At 40.9% G+C, this 21,000-nt stretch overlaps 2 protein-coding genes across 2 annotated transcripts in view; one reads left to right on the forward strand and one right to left on the reverse strand.

Moving 5' to 3' along the window:
- Window positions 1-245: 245 nt before the first annotated feature.
- On the reverse strand, window positions 246-1,208 carry LOC128937924 (basic proline-rich protein-like). Its single transcript, XM_054277805.1, has one exon. It carries the CDS (start codon window positions 1,206-1,208, stop codon window positions 246-248), a length of 963 nt encoding a protein of 320 aa, XP_054133780.1.
- BMPR2 (bone morphogenetic protein receptor type 2) overlaps window positions 755-21,000 on the forward strand; it is a 100,843-nt gene continuing 80,597 nt past the window's right edge. The window contains exon 1 of the mRNA XM_054277650.1: window positions 755-1,444. Coding sequence (XP_054133625.1) covers window positions 1,369-1,444 — 76 coding nt within the window. The 5' untranslated portion in view covers window positions 755-1,368. The remainder of the gene's footprint in view (window positions 1,445-21,000) is intronic.

A 21,000-nucleotide genomic window follows, 5' to 3' on the forward strand; every position in this document is an offset into this window, starting at 1 on the left:
AACATTTTTTTCTTGTTGTTACAGCGTTTTTTGTGAATCCTGAGCTCACGCGTCCCTGCTGACAGCCTCTCTCACAGGCAGCCTGCATGGGGGGGGGCCGTCCGTGGCCTTCCCAGGAAGGTCTAGCGGGGCCTTCCCGTTCCCTCGGAGCCGCCCCTCGCCCGCAGCTCCCGCCCGTGGCGGTGCCCTCGGCCCCGCGCCCCCTCCCTCAGCCGGCGGAGCTCCGCCCGGCGGCCCCGCTCTGCCTACCTGGAGCCACCTCTATGGTGCGGGGCGGAGCCGGGCGGCGGGGGCGGTGCGGCGGGACGGGCGCCCAGGCCGGCGGCTGCAGCGACTCCCCTTTGTGTCTGGAGCCGCCCGTGCTGTTGGGGCGGGCGGGCGAGAGGGGGCGCGGGCGGCGGAGCTTCGGCCCTCGCTCGGCTCCCGCCCGCAGCCGGCGGCGGACAGGGGAAGGAGGCGGAGCGGCCCCTCGCCGGCGAGCCCGGCGCGGGGGGAGGAAGGCGCTGGCAGCGCGGAGGGGCTGAGCGGAGACCGGCGTGAGGAGGCCGGGCTAGGCTGCCCGGCGCTGTGGAAACTCGGGGCGGGAGGCGGAGGACGGGAAGGGCCTTCGCCCGCGTAGAGCAGCCGGGTGCGCTCGCAGCTGGAGCCGCCGAGGAGGGGCCTCGCCGCCCCGGGCCCCACCTTTGTCGGGGTGGCCGGGGGTGGCGTCGGTGCTGCGGCGGGGGCCGGGGCAGCGCGGAGGAGCCCGCCCGGCGCGGGAGGCAGATGGGCCGGGATGCAACCGCAGCCCTCGCCGTGAGAACAGGGGGCCTCGTCGCCGCCTTCCCCGGAGCGTGAGGCAGCGAGGAGGGGCGGCCAGAGGACAGAGACCTTTGCCGGGATGGGACGCGCCGCCGCCGTGAGCGCCTAGCTCGCTCGCCGTGCCCCGGCCAGCCCGCAGGGCCCGCGCTGACTGACACCGCTGTGGGCGCGTCTGGATATGTTCCCTTCCCAACCGGGCGCTTTCTTCGATGTCGTGAAGCTGCGTGGGAAATAGCCCGGTTCCCAGCGGGGTCGGGAGCGTGCCGCCGTCCTCCCCGGCGGGGGAGATGCCGCGGGGCTGGGAGGCAGAGCCAGGCGCTTCCCCCGTGTCCGCTGAGCGCTGCCGGCTCCCGAGGCATGAAGGCAGGCGGCTGTAATGGAGTAAGAGCGAAGACGGCTCCTCTCATCTGCCATTTGCCCTTCCAGACGGGATTGTAAACCAAGAGAGTTAAGGAAGGCTGTGCGAAAGCAAGAGGAATTTCGTCTCTTCGGGATTTAGCTTTTTTTTTTTTTTTTAAACCCCCCTTTTTTTTTCTGCTGGCGGCTCGAACCGTGGCTTGCCCAGGTATGCCTGCCTCACTGCAGCACCTTGAGCTGGTGCTCCTGCTCTCCAGTGCCACCCTACTGCTCGGCACTGCGGCTGGTGAGTAGCCACTGGGTGGAACGAACTGGCCATTTTGGCAGCGGGAAGGGGGTGGGGTCCGCTGGTATTTGGGCACATCGGTGCCTCCTTACAAAGTACTGGGCATTAATTTCAGCGGCGAAGCCTGATAAAAGTTTTGAAATCGTGATACGTTAAGTGTCTCGGGGAATAAAATCTGCTTTATTGTGTAAATGAGCTCGACCTGCACTCAGTAAGAATGCTTTGCTTAGATCTGCATGTCTTGTCTAATAACTTACTTCAGTTTTGGAAATATATATAATCTTTTTGTTTTGCATACCTCGCCCTTTGTAAGGTAATGCAGGAATTTTTAATATATATTTTAATCGTCAGCAGAGCTGTGCCTGTTTCGCTGTGGGATCTTCGGGCACAGCCATTTTTAATTTTATCAGCATCGGTGCTTCTCGGGGCCTTACACATGTGCTGTAGTTTTGTAACAGAATTACTGTAATGTGTATTTTTTTTTCCCCTGGAGAGATCTGAAGCAAATATGGAGCTATTTCTTTTGTCACTTGTGATTATAGAACACAAAAAAACGCTATTAGGGAATGCTGAAAGGTCTTGAAGGGTACTCTTTTTTATGACGAAGTTTGAAGCAGAAATGCTAAGAGCATCCTTACTCGTATATTTGGATACTGTAGTCCTATTTTTAATTGTCTTCGGAAGCTCAGTGTTAGATATGCAGGGTGTTGGAAAAGAGATGTATGTTGGTCTGGCATCCTTTGCTTTTCTGTCACGGTGACAGATTAACGTGTTGGAGCCCTCGAGTGTAACCCAGCTTTGTTAGGCAGGAATACCAATTGTTCTTGCAGTATGCTTTTTCCAGCACTTTTGGAAGACTCCTACGACTTTTCTGTCGTTTTACTGATCGGGATCCAATCTGCAGTGCTTGCTTTTCTTCCTGATATTTTGTAATCTTCTGGATATAGTTCATAAGCGAATCTTCAGAGGAAAATTGCTGAATGTTGCTAGGATGACCCAACAAGCATGGTGGTTTCCATGTTATATTTCAGTGAGGTCTTAAAATTAATTTGTCAAAGTTGAAGATACTTGGTGCCATTATTAGGAAAATCCTGTAAATGACACATGTTTAGGCAGTTTTCTCTGACTGGATAGTCCCTGATTTTCTTGCTTCTGCTTACTAAGAGGTCTCTTTCAGGAAGATTCATAAATGAAAAGCTCGATGTTCCCTATATCATCCTGACCTTTGACTGCCATTATTTTCGATGGATGTCTGCAGCGTCTCTCTGTGGTCGTTTCTGAGGAATGTTTTTGGTTTATTCCCCTCTTTTTTTTTTTTTTCCTGGGAGAAGGGACTTCTGAAGGTCAAAAATCTTGGTATTAAAGCACATATGAACCAAGAATGTTCAGCATCAGCATCTCAACTTTTTTTTCAAATGAATTTTTTTATAAAGTGTAGGTTTTTTTTTGCCTTTGTGAAAACTTCAGTGAGTTGGTCATTTCTGTGCCCTGATGAAGAAGGGTTCCTGAAGGAGCAAGCACAGATTTGTAGCAGGCCAAGGGCTGGGCAGGTGCTGTAAGAGCCCATTTGCACGGTTTACCCAATTCACTTCAGTTCTGACCTGGCAACAGCATTCCCAGTATTTCAGTTCTGCCTTGTTAAAAGGGTGTTAACGGTGCCAGCTTGGTCGGTTGGTTTGTGAATAGGAACCTATTTTCCCATTGTGATTTATTTCTTAATTGTGAAATTTTAACAATTCACATTTTAAAAAAAAACTTGGTCATAATCCTCTGTAAAAGTAATTACATGGATGATTTGAGCTTTAGTTAAGGAAGCTAATGGCTGATTTTAAGTTTACACTGCATTTCAGAAAAAAAATGTCTATACATGGGGAAGCTACACTAATGTGTAATTCTGCCCTTTTATGTTCATGAAAGAGCCAACACTCTTTCTTCTCTTCCCCTCCCCCAAAGTATGAACTGTATGCTCCCATCAGAGTGAAAATGCTGCCTTTGTAGCTTTGAAACCCCTATTAATTCTTTCTTCTGATTAGTGAACAGATACTATATCTCAGCAGTGTATAGAATTGAGTGCCTATAAATGCAGAATCATGACATCAGAGGGAAAGTATTTTGATAACAGGTTTTTAAGTTTCTGTCTGGAGGAGAAGAATATCTGGACCTCTCTGGGGAGAACTCCACAAAGACCTGGGTTTAGTATGGACAGGAAAGGGAAGATGAAACAATGAATAAAGAAGATGACACAAAAAATCTTACCATGGGGTTGTAGATGATAGTTCCACTCATAATCTGGAATATGAATGAAGCAAGAAGGTGGCTCTTCCTTCCCCTTTCTAATTGAAGATATAATAAAGAACTAGCTCTAGATGCAGAAATATTTGCTGATTATTAGGAGGAAAATATTACTGGTTTCCTCTTTAAAATACAGATCTTAACAGTTATCAGATAAGTCTGCATTTAAATAATGTATTAGTCTTTGTAAAGAGAAATGCTTTAGTGAGGATATTTTACTGACAGCAGTCTTGGGTAGAGGTTTAAAAAGCAGTATTGGAAAAAAATGGTTTGCAACATTTTGTTCTTTATTTTTCAAATTCTTTTAAATAGTTATTTCTAAATCTTTTGTTTAGAACTGGGAGACATATAAAAATATGTCTTTATATTGTAGAGGATTCTAGTGTGTTCATCATGAGGGTTTGTGCCTGAAAAGGTGGTTGGTGAACCTTTGAGCTGTTCCCCAGTATTGCAAAAGAATTTTGTTTGGGTGTTCGTATGGACCAGGTATTAAAGATACAATCTTTCCTCATTTCACTTGCTTACGTTCTGTGATATGCAATACTGAACCACTTTTCCTTCTGCATACATGGCCAGGGTAGACAGCATTCCATTGTCTAATGTGTAAATTATTTGCAGAAAGTATAAGGTGAAAATTAAAGCAAACAGAATATCCTTTTATCTTTGGGAGTATTTTCATAATTCTGTATCTGTGCAGTTCAACAAGGCTGCAAAAATTAAAGCATGGAAGGAATCGGATAGAAATTGAAAATTTTTTAATGATAATTTTAATTATTAATTAAAATGAGTGAACTGAAGTATCTTTATCTAATTCTGCCGTGCTCGTTTAAGTTACTTTAGTATCTCAACATAATTTGTCTGAAATGTGAATTGGGTGAAATGAGGAATAATCTCCTTTGGATATTCAACTTAGTTCTTCTAATTCAGTGTTTCAAATTAGTAACTGACCCTGTGTATCTTGCATATTAAACAGTGGGGTTTTTTTAAACTTATCTGCACCCTGATTTCTCCTTATTTACAAGAGCTACACCCATTGTTTATGTTTTTTTCAAATGTAACCTAAAAATTCTGCTTATTTTTCTGTTTGTGTTGGGAGTCGTCTCAGAAATCCTAGCCTGGGAAATGGAGGCCAGGCTGTTGGCTTGGGGTGCACACTGGTGCCTGAAGGATAACCACAGCACAAGTGCAGCCTGGACACCAGGCTGGGCCTTCATGGGCTGTGGGCTTGTGTAAAGAAATTGTGTAGCTGTGCAAGCTGTTCTCCCTGCTGGGAAGAGCCTTTTTTCCTTTAGGTGAATCAGCCTGTGTGAGCCTCTGTGATATTTTGGCTCAGGCGCTTCCAGTTCCCAAGCAGACTTCAGTACTGGGACACTGCACTGTGCACTGCTGGCACAGCCTGTGAGGAGATGGAAGCTGTGCTCATCTGGTGGCCAAGGAACTCAAATTTCAAGCCCTGAGACATTACACAGATATCTTGCTCCAGTGTGAATGGTTTTACCCTCAAAGGCACCGTGTATAAAAAGTTGGCTCAATTGTCTGCCTGTCCTTCTCTGATGAAGGCAGGCCAACCTCACTTCACCCTGGACAGAGAGAAGCATAACTGGATTTCTTAAAATTTTCTTACAGTGAAGTTTGTTGAAGAGGTTACTTTGATGGCATCTCCCTAGCACTTACTACAAATTTCTGTAAAAAAATATTTGTTGAGTTCTGCATTGTTGTTCCCCTTTTTATATTTCATTAGGTATTTATCAGTCGTTTGTATAGTCAGTGGAATTGTTTCCTTGGTAAATACCATTTTCCTCTGCCTTTCTCACTGAAGAGACAAGAAATTTGTATTGGGTTCTTCAGCAATGTTTTATTCCTAACAACAGAGTGCCTGGTACTGGAGCTGCATTGTGTTTGGACTCAGTCTGGCTGTGCTATGAACATGTGCTGTCATTTTCTGGGCAGAATATAACTTTATAGCCAGGGCTGTGAGCTGAGTGTAAAGTTTCATTTGGAACAAAATGTTTATGCCCTGAATAAAACAGGCTGGGTGATGATTTAGGTTGGGTAGGACTGGAATCTGTGCATAGCTTGCAGGCAGTAACTATTAATTTTATTGAGATTGTAGACATAGTAGAGCTACTCACTGCTTGATTTTGAATTTAAGAATAAGTGAAATACAGGAATTGTTCCCCAAAAGACTAACATTTCAGTATGCAAACTGATTTTCTACAGTGTGGATTTTATAGTGTTTTGTTTTGGGGGTTTTTGTGGGTTTTTTTTTGGTTGGTTGTTTTTTACCTGTTTGTGATTTTTGGTGGTGTAGTGTTTTTTGGGTTTTTTTTCCATGTTATTTTTTTTCTGAAGCATAAGTTTACAGAAGCATAAGGCTGGAAGTTGTTTCTCTGTTTCCTCCATGGCCTGGTAGTGTAAGTACAGATAATGATGTCTGTCTAACATCTCTAAAATCTCCAGTGAAGAGGGATTTCACAGCCTGTCTAGGTAGTCTGGCCTGTTACAGTGCTTAATTATCATGTTTTTCATAATGCAACAGTAGTAGATTTTTTTGCCTCTTTTATAATGCAAGATTGTTTAAGATATGCCATAATTAATATGTGGCAATCCACCTGAAAATGTAATGTAGTATGCATACACAGGCAATTGCCAGGGAATACCAGTTTAGATAAGTTCCTGTCTTTAAGCTTTTGATCATCAGTGTTTTGAAATGCAATTTTTCTATTTTTAAAAATTTTGAGAACTGTGGTCTTCCCAGAATTTTGATTCCTGATGATGCTTGCGTGACTGGAGATGTCTGTTCATGTGTTAATTGCAGAGCTGGGAGCTGGGCTGAGCAGCTGAGAATCTGATAGGAGAGGTCAGTCAGGGGGTGTGGTGAGCAGGAAGAAAGGCTGGGACAGGGGAGATATGAACGGATGAAGGATTGGGTCTGGCTTGCTGTGGGATGAGAACCAAGGCGTATGAGACGGCCAGACAGAGACAGTGTCTGAACATTTGTCAGACTTGCTTGGAGAATGAGTGGAATGAACCTTCTGCACTGGGAAGGCAGACAAAGCATGGTTATAGGTAGCAGTTTGGGAGATCTCTATTCTTTCTTGTGAGAATGAATGAGACGCACACAGTCATTCAGATGATGCCTTTACCCTTCTCTTTTTCCCTCAGTTTTGTAAGTTTCAAAATCACAAGCTTTTGGGTGGTGGTGGCATTTTGTTTCAAGTCACTGGGATCTGTCAGTTTTGTCAGTTGCCTTACTGAGTTTGCTTCGAATCGTGTGTTCTGTTTTGAACTGTAAATGTGTCTACCTTTTGTATCTCTCAGTACTCTGTATCCTCTCTTTGGTTTATTCTGTGAGAAAAGGAAGGAAAAATATGCATTATGGACCCAGAAGACTGACATCTGTGAACCCTTCTGTCTCCACCTCGAACTCCGTAATCTGCCAGCCAATTTCAACCATATGTGAAAGATGAGAAAAGTCTCAAGAGATTAATTTGCTACCATTTTCATGAAAAATTAGGAACTGAATAGAGGAATAGAGGAAAAACTTCCAAGGTAGAGGTTTTTCCAAGGGAAAAGAGGAGCATAACTCAGCCCAGGATGTAAGTGTTGGTGCATACACTGCTCTGGACTATGCACAGAATATTTTTTTTTCCTGTTCACTTGGCATGCTGTAGGAGATCTGGGGGAGAATGAGGGATCCCTCTGTGGGAGATGTGGGAGTTGGCTAAGAAGTGTGGGAGAAGAGTCACATTTCTAGGCAATTAGTTTGCTGCTTGTGGAACAACTGGTGCTTCTGAGACAATGTACTAGCCAATTTTTTGACTGAACTTGCAAAACAATGCCCAAATCATTTTACTGAATGCTTATCATCCATTTATGAACTTCACAGTGTGTATGAGTAACTTAAATGGTATGCATTGTTTTTCACACTTCAAAACTACATTTAGCTGATTGTCCTGTGTGTATTCTGTAGTTCAGATACCCCACACATCAAACTTCCTTATGATCTTCTTTTCAACAGTGCTGTAACTCAGGCTTTTCCAGTGGTCCCTTTGAATGTTTTTGTAATGCATATATTTATACTTGCTTCAATCTGTCAAGTTCGTGAAAAGTAGTTTATTGTTTGTTTAAGCAGGAGTAATGGCAAGGTGTGAACTGTCACCTTCTGGAGTAAGTGGCAGACAATGACACTGGCAGTGGTTCAGGGAACCTTGCATTACCTTGCCCACTGCCACTAACAGGTCAGTACAGAAGCTCTTACTATTATGTCCAGCCAAAAGCTGATGTTTATGCTGCTGCTTTCACTATATATCCTTTGACTGTTTTGAGTTGTAAGCAGGATGGGTGTAAGAAAAGATGGGTAAGAGGCTTTTTTGGGTTTTTTGGTGGTGGTGAGATGGCTGTAAGTATGATTGTAGGTCACATATGTTAATTGGCTCCTTAGTTTATACATTGGAGAATGCAGCACCTAATTAATATCAGAGTGTTGGGCGTTGGCAGTGTCATCTCAAGCTCGTCATTCCTGGCATCAAGTGCACTTCCCTCTGCATAAGTCACAAAGGTCAGCTTTACCTGGTGGGAGAAGCTGTAATGGAGTTCAGGGACAAGAACAACTGACTAAACATGATCTATTGCTCTTGCTTTTCCCTTATGAGGCTTCCTCAGCATGGTTTGGTTTCTGTTAAAAATAAAACATTTTATTTCTACAATTGAAGCAGCAGATACTTGATACAAGACTCCTAGACCATCCGTGTTAAAGAACCTTAATTAAATTTTCCCAAGAATTAAAATTAATCCACAATCCTTTGGTAGACTTCACAAAATTGTATCAGGAAAAATAGTGGGTTGTGATACCATTAAAGCTATTTTCTCTAGTAGTGATTATATTAAATAAATGATCTCACAGCAGTATGCTTAGTTATCCACTGTAAAAAAAATGCTTGCTTTTGTTAGAGTAGTGGTTCTGTTGTAGTCAGATTGTTGCTGAATCTACTTCAAAATTAGTCCTTCCTTCTGATGCAGAGAGAAGTCAGTAAAGCTGATTTCTTTGGCAGGCCTAGCGTTCCTATACCTTCCAAGCTGCAAAAATCTTGGTGTGGACATATTTTTTGCAGAAGATAATGTCCTGTGAATTTTTGTCAGTCTTTTTATTTGTTTAGATTTTAAACTCTAGAAATTGATTTTTTATATTTAAATGTGGAGAAGAGACTTAGCTGAAAATTTAGATGTTTTTAAACTATCAGTTCTTAAATATAAATTTTTATTATATTTACCTGTCTGAGATATGAATGGTATGTAAAACCAATATAGTAAGGTGAAGAAAAGTAAGATTGTAGTAGGAAAATTGTAGCAGCTGTCTTTTAGCTCGACAGTGGCACTGCCATATATATGCAAAGCAGTCACTCAGCCCAAGAAGCAGCTTTCTGTATTAAAATGATTTCGGTTGCAATCAGAGAAGGATAAAAGGAGCCCTGTAATGAAGTTCGTCTGGATGCCAGCGCGGTGTCGGTTTCTTGTGTTTGCATGTTTGAAGTTCTTTTCCCTTATTTCTGGCCGGGACGGGCCCGGCCGGGGAGCTGCAGCTGCCGGCCCCGAAACAGCCGGGCGGGCCGGGGCGGTGCGGCCGGGCTGGGGCTGGGGCAGGGGCAGGAGCCGGGCCCGGCCACGCGCCGGGGCTGCCGCTGCTGCTGCTGCACCGCTCGCTCCAGCCTCCCGTGCTATTCTTGCTCGGCTCTGCAGGCAGCGATGAATGACTCAGTGAATTTAAATGAGTGAAAAAACGATGTGGAAACAGTAGGAGAAATCATTCCTCGTGCCCACTGCGGTATTATTTGGACCTCTGTAAACTTTTTTATATAGAAAAGATGCAAATTCTCAGTTCTTATGTGTATGGCAAAGATACAGTGAAGATAAATTGTAAAACATACATGTATATATGAGAGAGAGTGTGTGTGTGTCTGTGCGTATCCCTACATGCTCACTGTTACCAAAATTCTACCAGTATGTTCTGCTAAAACCTAATACTTTTAATATTAGAACATTTACTGTTTTCATGGCATTCTTAACTTCCAAAAAATCATCATAAATGGCTTGTTTTGTGGGATGGGTAAACTTTACACTTATTAATTACATCCAGATTCTATCAGGACCTGTTAAATAATTTCTCTTTTAGTTATGCTAAGATGAATCTGACCTAATTAAATTTTAGTTAAATTTAACCTGTAGTAGTTAATGCTGTTGTAGCAGAACACAATTATTTGGTCACAGTTTTTTTCTCATTGTTTTAGCCAAGAATTTCAAATCTAATAAGTATCTTTCCTGATTTTTTCCATACAGACTTAGAAATATCTAAAGTGGCAAATAGAGAGACTTTGTTGTCTTTTATTGTTTCCTGTCAGAGAAATAGTACCATTAAGGAAGCTGTCAGCAAATTTAGCTTCCCTTATTTTAAGAAATACTGAAATAGAATGTTTGTATGCAAAACAAATAACCCCCTATTATTATTTTACTGATCTGTAGGTAGACTGTATAGCTACTTAAAACTGAAGATGTGGCCTTTGGGTACAGGAATACACAGTCTAAATATGACATCACAGAGTAAATTAATTTTAAAAATGGGGAGAAGGTGGGTTGTTTAAAGTAAGGAACACTAGTGATGCAGTAATAATATAATAACTCAACTTTGTGATTTCACTTGGAAAATGTAAGAATATTTTCCTATCATTTTGCAATGTTCTGGGGAAAAAAATCAGTGAGGTCCTAAGACAATAAGGACAATTGAATAGTAAGTGGTGCCATAATATATGAGACTGGTAAGAATATTATGAGCAGGAATCACTTCACTGAGGAAATCTAGGGGCATTTAAGAGGGAATGTACTGAAAGGGATGTTGCATTGAGTTCTGTTGAGGAATGGAAGAGTTAAATGTGGAAACAAGTGTTCAGATGTTATGTACTTTGAAGTAGTTATCAAAACAAAGTCTTTCATCTTGAAGAAGTGAAGGTCTGCAAATATTGTGAAGGAAGCAAATATTGCCAAAGTGATATCACGGCCAGCAAGTTGATTTTCTTGTCTGGTTTTGGAAGAGTGAGAGAAGGGTTAGCAACAAAAGAGCTGAGCTGAGAAGATAATAAGGCATGCAGAAAAATAAAGAATGAGCTTTTAATGTGGTATAAACAAAACTAGGAACAGACTTGGTGATCCAGTAATGAGGGGAGAAGATAGGTGGGGAAAAAAAAAAGCTCTGCAGTTAATTAAGGTTCTCATGAAACACCAGGAGACCCATTGTGAAGAAGAGTGAATTGTGTGTAGCACTAGGGCAGTGTGCATTGTCCTCTCACTCCTGGATGCCCTGTTTCAGAAGGGAGCTTGCACTGGCTAAGTGAGAAAGCATCTGAAATTGCCAGTAAATCCAGAATGTGCCCTAGAACTCTGTCTGAACTGCACTGTGTGTAGCCAATGCTTATGATAATAGCAGCAACAGGTTTTTGTTTGACCTGTAAAGAAACAGATTAAAAGCAAAATTTTAACTTTTAAAAAAGTTAATGTTAAAAAATTTTAACATTTTAAAAAAGTTTTTATGTGGCATATAATGCAAAAATTTACAGAACCTTTTTACAGAGAGCCTGAATAATCCACAGTTGTACTAACTGAAATAAGAATTTGCTTAAAATCTCAACCTTCTTAATGTCTTTGTCTTTTTGATTATGATTAATCTTCCATAAATTTGTTGTTACATATTAGTGAAAACTAGTGCTTAATTGAAGTGACTGAAAGGCTGTGGAGTTTTCCATACAGTACTTGTGTTTTAGGGTTGCTTTACTAAGGCAAGGTTAGATATGGCTTCTCTTTGGTGCTGGTTTAATGTATTTGTTGTGCATATGGTATCTTTTCTGCCAAGTTCAAATCTTTAAATATAGTTAAATCCATAGTTTTCAGACATCAGAATTCAGCATATATTTAATGACACTGATGTATAGCACTTCCAATCTTCCTGCAATATGTTCATGCATATAATGCAAAAGAAAAACCCAAAGATGTCAACAGCCTTTAGACAGGCTTCTAATTGAAGATAAATCAAGATAATTCTACATACTGAACTATTTTACTGTATCAACTAACTTGTCTTTTATATCTTTGCTGAGGGGGAAATTAACATTTATGTGAATGTTCTCTTTTTAAATGGAAATTTAATAAGTAAGTCACTTTTCCCTTTCTGTGCTGATGTGATGCCAGTTCTGAGCCTCTCAGTGTTGCTTTTTTCATGTGTTTGTGTTCATGCTATAAGCTTAAATCCAGAATCACTTTGGGACAATGAAGTCCAGTACAGTTAGATTCTGTTTCCAGATACTTATTATACAAGATGCTGGTGTAATCCCAGAAGCCTTTTTAGTATTCCTGTGTTCTGAATACGTTATTCATTTGTACACATTTATGGGTAGTTCTTTCAACTTGACAGAGGTTCTGGAGATCAGGCATTTTATTGAGGCTGCCAGGAAATACAGAGAAGTAAGCCTACTGCAATATCCTGGCTTCCCCAGATAAAACTGGACATCCTGGCTGGATGTTTACCAGTGTTATTACAGAAGAAGGTATTTGTGTCTTGATTCTTTCCTAGATTTGTCCATCCTTCTCCACCCTTGGCTTTGTTTTTCTTTTTAGGATGGCTAGAAGAAGCATGTCACAAATTTACCTTTATGTTACCGACATGTGCTTTCAACATGTGACTGCAGCCAACTGTGTAAAATGCAGGGGTACCACAAACAAACAGTTATTACATTGAGCTGAAATATTTAATGGCACAGGAGGGTGACGTATGCGATGGGATCTGATAGTAAATTCCTTTGTGGCAATGACATAAAGCAGTTTGTTTCAGTGCTTCATTGATAACACTGCAGCTTGCCTCACTTCCCTGAGGTGTGGGAATGCGAGGTGCAGAGGTAACTGCATTCCAGCGAGACTCAGTCTAGACAGGCACCAGAGCATCATTCATCCTGCAGCAAACAAGGCAGGCTAATCACCTTCTGAAAAGGGACCTTGCAGCTGAACAATGTGCTGTGCTGGGCACAAAGGCACCTGGAGAGCTCAGTGCCATCACCAGCAGCACAGGTCCTGGGGCTGAGGGTCTCACCTGGAGGGATGTGGTCAGAACTGCAGAATGCTGGCTCCCCCTCATTTTATAGGAGTGGTGGTTTTTGAGAGAAATGGTTTAATGAATTGCTGTACAGTTAATTATGTTTGATTTAAGGAAAAGCTTATTATCTAGTTGAGGTGGGAGGAAGTTTGAAGTGCTCTTTTATAGCAATAAGTATTAGAAAGCACCAGTAGAAACTCAGCTCCCTTTGATTGAAGAGGAACAGAGCGAGCTTTGGCTTTTTCAAACAGCATTTACAGGAAAAGGCCTTTTTTAATTGTATTTTATTTATGAAGTTGGATGGTGTCTATTTCTAAGGCATAGCAAAATTAAGAGGTAAGTGTGATGTGGCACAAAGTGAGCCCTGTTAAATGCTTCTGCTGGATTTGGTAGCCGTATCTCTACATGGACGCTACCAGAATTAGTTGGAGAGAAGTTAGTAGTGGAAAAATGTGGGAGATATTGAAGAAAGTGTGGAAAGGTATTTTCAGGTTTTCCTGGTTATGTGAGGACAAACAGTTAATAGCAGATGCCCCTAATAGTACAGGAGGCACAAAGAGTGAGATGCACCATAACAGCTTGAGGATAATTGTTAAGAACAGTTAACAAAGAGATGTGAAGGAAGAGAGTGAGTTCAGATGGAAACTAGTTTGCCAACTTCTGTGTTTGATTGACTCTGTGCATGTTCCTAACCTGTGGTGTTAAAACAGCTCTTGGAAAGAAGTTGTGAGTATGCAGATGCTGAGTTGCTGTAGGATAAATTAAGTAAATTTAACACTGTAGTTTCATATTTTATGTTATCTGGCTTTGTGGACGTCCTTCCTTCTCCCTTGTCAATTGTTCTGCTTGAGCAGGAGATTGTAATCCTGCAGATTAAGATCCAAGTGGAGCATTTAAAGAAAGGAAAATGCAAATGTTCTTAGCAGAGAATGAGCACAGTCCTGTAGTTTTGTTTTCACTCACAAAATCAAAATTGCGTAAAACCAGAGCATTATAAATAAGCATGAAATTAGTCATGTAAACCCCTAAACTCATTATAGCAACTATCTGACCTTAGTTCAGATGCTTTGTGCATAACTATGGTGGTTTTTATGAGGTGTTTCTCTGCCGGGTACTTGACTCATCTGGTGAAAAAGGGGTAATTTCAAGGCCTTGCAGGGAACAGACTTTCACAGTTGCACACTCTCCTGCTTCTCCCTTCCCCATGGATGTTTTATCCTTCATCTCAGAGGTGGTTCTTTGTGTGCTTCTTTCTTGATACTATCTCTTCTTAAATTTCACTTACTGCCCTTATTTCAGTTATTGTAAAAAGACATTTTCATTTCCACTTGAACATTGCTGTTTTATGCATTTCTTCTCTTTAATGAAAAGAAACGAGTTGTATCATGTTACTAAAAAGAGATCTTTGATAAGTGCTCAGATCAACTGGGGTGCATAAAGGAAGTGCAAGAGACTGAAGTTTATTCTTCCCTAGAGGAATGCTTAGCTTCTCTGACTCTTCTGGTATGCTTTCAAAAAGTAAGGCTCCTTTATTTTTCTACTTTTATTGTCTTGCAGAACACAAACTCTGAGGCTGTTAATTGACAGATGCACTGTGGATGTATAATTTGTTCTGGGGGAGATGCTGTTGGGGTGAGATTAGAGGCAGTGTAGGACGGTCATTGCCTACCTAAACTTGGCTCAGTACAGCCCACAAGAGGTGGCTCACCTACCAAACTTCTTTTAAACATGCATGAGCTTGAGTGAGTAATTAAGGAAGTGATTTCAGATATATATTTAAATAAGGCTTTCAGAAGAATCATAAGAAGCTTCGGTTAAGATTTGGGGAGAGGGGCAGTCAAGGTAAAATTGTGGGAAGGGCTGTTTTAGTCCTTGAGGAATATACAGGTTCCATGCCGCAGATTTCCAAATTATTTCTCTTATGGTGCATTTTATTAAAAGGTTCCAGGACTTTTGAGAGGCAAGCTGGTAATATAATTTGTCACTGCATAGACAAAACCCAAAGTTATTCTCAGCATTGTAAACTCCTGTGTGGCAGGGGAAGGTGGGTGTGAGAGTTCAAAAAGAAAATGATCATGCTCTCTGGGAGATCTGTATCTGGTCATTAGCGTGATAGCGGATAACTTGCAGTTCTACTGGATTTATTTTGAATTTTCATCTTTGTGTTGGAATTGTATTGTGCAAGACTGATGAGATCAGTCTTTGGAAGTGATCTTAGAATTGCAGTAGCCTTTGCTTGCTCTGCCCTTCCTATCCTTCCGGTTTTTATTCACCAAATGTATACAAATGTGAACACAAATACTGTCTTCGTCTCAAATGTCTCCATCTGAGGACAAAGAGAGAGTTCCTTTCTCATGTCCCATACTTGGCATATGGTAGCATTTATCTAGTTCTGTTAAGGACTGCAGAAGACTTGTTTTAGCAGTGCTTTCTGTCTCTACAGATTCCTGTACTGGAGTTTAGTTGTCCCAAGTGCAAATGATCACACCAAGTAGCAGTCCTTGAGCAGCACAACCACAATCTGTAGTAGTTTGTGTGAGGTCTACATCCCCTTGTACACTTATTTACACAGCAGCTTGAATCTGGATCCCCTGGCTGGCCTCAGGGCCCTGCCTAATTCAGGCTTGCTATTTCTGTGTGGAACAGAAATAGATACACTCAAAGGTAAAGTTGCCTGCTGCCCTTCAGGGCAGAAGTTGGTTTGGAAGCAGTATCTGGCTTTTGCTTTGAACCTGTGACTGTATTGAAGACAGTGCATAGTTGCAAGCTGCAAGCCCTGATATTTTGTAAAAACAGCTGAGGGAAAAGGAAGTAGTAGTTATGGCTGCTGTGTAAGATGAAGAAAGGAAATGGGAGCCTCCCTTAAGTGCAGCCACTAGGAAAGATAGTTAAAAATAGCTTCTTTTCCCCTCTAAACAATTGTCTAAGTTGCCATAAATCTTGTTTTTTCTTGGGACATGGAGAAAGGTCTCATTCCCTGGGTGCTCTGTTCTGAAACACCAGTTGTGTTTTGAGAACTCGCTCTGTGCACATTGATTATTGCAGGACAGATGTTTAAAGGGAAAAAGCAAACACTGAGGCCCAACTTTGACTGTAATGAGCAAAAGCATGACAGTACTTAAAAAATACATCCACAGTGGATGGGAGGAGGACCACAGTGAGATGAAGTATCTTGTTGTTGCTTAGTGTGCCACCAGCAAAGAGAACACATACCTGGTTTGCTGCCTTGGGGTGCATTGTCACCCACTTCAGCATCCATTCATTACAATGCCAAACTGTGGATTTTTGAAATTTATCATGGTAGAAAGCTGGTTGTGATGGTTTTGTACTAAGTAAAGCTGCTCTCAGAGAAAAGAGTTACGAGAAGTGACAGCTTTATTGCAAATCATACAATTATTAGAGATGGCAATTATAAAAGGAAATTTTTGTTTTGAAAGGTTTAGAAATTAATTTATTACTTTCTCAGCAATGTTAACTGCTCTGGTTTAGTTCTATACAAAAAGTTCAAAAGACAAAACGCTGTCATTTCAAATATATTTTGGAGTGTTTTACTTTGTGCCTTACCCTATTACTGTTTGAATTCTCATTAGTTAAACTGATTTTTTTTTATAATCATTCCTGACCACTACATTTCTTCAACTTGTTATGCCAAGCAGGCCACAGATTCCAAATATCTGTAGTTTTGTATCATCCACTCATGCTCTTTGTCTTTTCTGATTGACCTGCTTCTGAAATATTTAATAAAGCAGCTAAGAAACAGATGACTGAAGAGGTAGTGTGTACAATTGCCCAACTACTTAAATATATTTTAATGACTCAGCAAAAAGTGTTTATTTGGTAGGCACATGGTGGTTGTTCCTTATTTTAGATGAAAGTGAATTTCTAATCTTAAGCTGCATCTAAATTAGCAGTTCCAAGTCTCTTTACTCTGACATGCTTTCACTGCTTTTCTTAGAAGCAGCAGGAAACTAGAATGTTCCCTGTTCCTTATTTTCTTCCTTGTCTTTTGAGAGTGAAACTAGTTGGGATTTTATATTGTGAGAAAAAACGAATTGTAGAGATGTGAACACATTGCTAAAATTTCATTACTTTCATTTCTTTTTTTTTCATATTTTTGTATTTCCTTTGGTTTTTTTCACTTTTGTTTCTCTCTTCTGCCCAGTGTTCTTCAAGTGCTGTTCTGCCTGTGTAGAAGAGAGAAGAGGTAATTTGAGCCTTGGCATTATCCTGTTATGGTGCTGGAATGCTTTGGTGTCTGATACTAGTACATGTGGAATTATTCTGAGTCCTGCTTTCTCTGTAGATACCAAGAAATTCCTAGACCCAAAGGAGATTTAAATGAACAGATGAAACCCCAAGAGTGTTTTCATTTAACCATTTCTGAAGCTATTAATTTTTTGCATCTCAAGTAGTAAGTTTAGCATGAGGGAGTCCAGTGGGCTCGTGTCTGAGAATCAATAAAAGCAGATCACATGGATTTACCCAGATATTGCCAGCTTCTCAGTGCAGTTCGGTGAATGTAAAGATACACATACTGTGGGGAAGCTTTAATTAGTTTCTAATTAGTTTAATTAGTAGTTGTGGCTATTTTTTTTCTTGTAATCATTTGACTTCCAATCCCTTCCTATTTGTAACAGCCTTTATTTTTGCTAATGGTGAGCTTTGTAATTTTCTCAAGGCTTTCTGTATTTGAGAGAGAGAGCAAGCTCAGGATTGTGGTCTTAATTAAAATTATTGGCTTTGGAATTAGGAGACAAGATTTTAAGTCCTCTTTGGACAGTTGGAACTCTGAGCATCCAAATTCCAAAGTGGACAATGTAGTGTTATTAGATTGTTGAATTAAAATGCTTTAGTTGCCAAACCTTACGTTGTGGCCACATGAAAGCCATTATGAAAGTGGACATGGCTACTGAGCTACAGTTTCTTTACTGTGGGAGAAACATTCTAACTAGGCACAGATATCAAACTATATTAATAAAAATGTACAGTAGAATTAAAAGTATCACAATCTTTTGTGTCATACAGATGAATGTGTGGTAGAGTATTGGTTAATAGATGGAAAGGTAAGATATCTCTAACAGAAAAGGTTATTTCAATGATTTACTACTTGGAAGCACATGAAAATTTAGTGAGGTGCAAGAATGCTGATAACATAATTGGAAATTAACTTTTTTCTGTCTTGATTTTCCCCTGTGAAATGGCTGAAGCACCAGGTAGGCACTAGGCTAGTGTGAAGAAGGAATCCTCTTCACAGGGGCCATGGAATAAAGATTTGTTTAAGCATGGGGGGAAAAAAATCCATATTTGAGTTAGTCACCAGAAAAGACTGGACAGAGAGGAATTGTCCTTGGCTTAAAGTCTTTGTAGATTTCTTAGTAAATAAACTAAGGGGTAGATTTCTGATAATGGCACATGCACACAGTTTGTGCATAATTGTCTGTCTCTGCCATAGTATGAACGTGTTCCTTCATTCAGGATGGATAATATTCACTTGTAGCATGTAGTCTTGTTGGCACTAAACAGGAATCTGCAGTGATCCAATGAAAAATACATGGTATTTTACAATTTTTATTTGTTGATGTAATTCTCTAAATACTATGGGGTACAAATATGCAGTCTTGCATCCAGAAACCCCAGTGAGAGCTTTCTGCTGTAAGGTTATGGAAGAAATTAATTTTAAAAAAAAGAAAAAAAAAGACAGCCACAAACTCAAAACTTCATATAGTGAAAACAAGATGTTATTAAAAAGATATCTTGTTGTATGCTTTGAAGTGAGCAGTTTATTTCCTACTGTTTGCTACAATAATATTTTTCTCCTAAGCACAACATTGTGATCAGGATCATAGAAAAAATGCCAGGGACCTAGAGGGTGAGCAAGGGAAAGGGAAGAATCAAAAGCTGCTTCTACAAAGCAGAGTTGTTCTTTATGGGAGACCACAAGCATTTCCAGTCTTTCTTTTCTCTGTTGCAGCTGCATCTTCTCCCTGGCTTTTGGCCTTTTCATTTGGGTTTGACCTCCTTTGCTTTTGTCTGCTTTTCTGAGCAGTGGCACCACTGCTGCTTTTTCCACTGACCTGTGTTCTGCCTTTTCACTCTTTTCCACATACCAGCTTTCTTCGTATTTTTGGGGTTTTTTTTCTATTTTGTGTGTTTCCCTGGGAAAAGCAAGATTAAAAGACAGGGTCATGCTTTTAGTTCCATCTTTACCAGAGTAGCTGTTTGGCTGCTGGATGAGGAGCTGAAGTTCACCTCAGTTTATTCGTAAAGCACCAGATTTTTCCCTGCCTATGGAAGCAGCGTGTGCAACAATCCCATGTCCTAGGGAGGCTGTAGAGCACATCCAGCGCTGCTGGTCTGTGAAAAATTGAGTTTCCAAACTAACAACCCCTTCTGAAGTTTTTCAGAGGCCTATAATTTTGGTACTTTGTCAAAAAAATGAGCAATCCTCTCTCTGTTCCCCTTCCACTTCCCCACAAGAAAAAAAAAAGCTCACCGCAAACCAACCAGGAGCCACACCCTTGGTATGAGGCAGCCCGTCTGCCACAGCTTAAATTCAGCTTCTTCCACTTTTAGAACTTGTCAACAGAATACTCTAAAAAGGTATTTTAATATGGACTTCACAACCTATTTTTTCTAGTCTTGTTGCAGTCATGACAACATCGTTTTAACAGAGTCTGTTTTTAACTTCTCAGTAGAAGAGTGCTTGCTGTATGAAATCTGTGACCTCACTGATAGTTTGGTGAATGTCTTAAGCTACTGAAAATGGAGTTCTTCTAAGATGTGTCAGATCCTTAATTACAGGCGGAATTCCAGGCTGGCTTATAATAAATGTAATTACTCCCTTCCCTCTCAATTTAAATTAAAAGTAAGTAAATATAAATAATGTCAATCCAACTGTCCCTCAATGCTGTCCTCAGTTGGCTAACATTGGAAAGGTGGCTAAGAGTGCAATTAGTTTTTAGAAGAGGTTCTAAAACTTGAATTTCAGGTTATGTGTATAAACATACCGAGATGAAATAACGTGAAAATAAATGAGAACAGAAGTACTTGTTGTGGTGGTCAGTTTAACAAAACTAAATCATGATAAAAAGCCAATGGCAAAACAGACCTAGTGTGTTAATGTAAATATTTGTAACCTATTTGACCTGAATTACCACTGTTTTGCAATTTTGATGGAAACTTTCCTTCTGCTTGATTTTGTCTTGTAACATTATTAACAAATCCTAAAAAATATCAATTCAGTACTCAGTAATTTCATGGAGAAATGAAATTTGTATGGAGAAATCTGCAACTGCTAGCAAAATCTTTTGAAGAAGACAGGCAAGCACTCCATTATCTAATGATGGAGAATTGACATCACTGCTGTTCTGCAGCTTGTCCCCACTCCTGGTGCTTCTCAAACAAGCTACCATCTGTGGAGGACAGCATTCTAGTGACTGCTTAAGCTTGTTTTCTGCTGTGTAAGCAGAAGAATGTATATTCAGGTGAGTGTTTTTAATGGTCCTGTTCACAAGAGCATAAAACTCCTCAGAACTGCAAATGCTCCAATTTTTACAATCAAGCTCTCAAATAACAAAACCTTGTATCCCAATGGAAAGAAATTTTTGTGTTCTGTCTCTTGGACAGTCCCAGTAGCATAAACTGTGTCTGACAACTAGTTTTATGTATGAAAGATTATTTTAAAGGCCTTTACAGGAGAAATAGCTGTTTGTCATGGTCCCTCTTGTGAAGACAGCATTGCAATGGCTGCACAGGTGTAGGAGTGCAGCTGGCTGGTGTGGATGAGGCACCTTATCACACCCTCCATAGTTTGGAGTGCCTGCATCAGGCAGTGTAATATTCTGATGGGGCCAGCAAGATGTTTGATGTTTCTTAATTGACTCAAGACAGTTTTCTGTGGCCATGAGATGTGTTCAATCTTAAAACAAATATGAGAGACTGGCTGAAAGGTATGGGGGGAATCAGTGTACAGTACCCTCTACTTTTGTGTACACCAGGTGAAGCTTACAGTGGCTGTGTTGAAGTAGTTATCCTTCTTGGAGGGAATTTTTCATCCCCATCTTTATGAAACATATTTGGTGGCTCCTGCAGCAAGGGGAGACCTGCTGCAGGTGTGCCAGGCATTGCAGAT

Source organism: Melozone crissalis, unplaced genomic scaffold, assembly GCF_028551555.1.
Source record: "Melozone crissalis strain CALT ecotype California unplaced genomic scaffold, PUWL_Pcris_2 ptg000023l_1, whole genome shotgun sequence".
NCBI classification, from domain to species: Eukaryota; Metazoa; Chordata; class Aves; order Passeriformes; family Passerellidae; genus Melozone; species Melozone crissalis.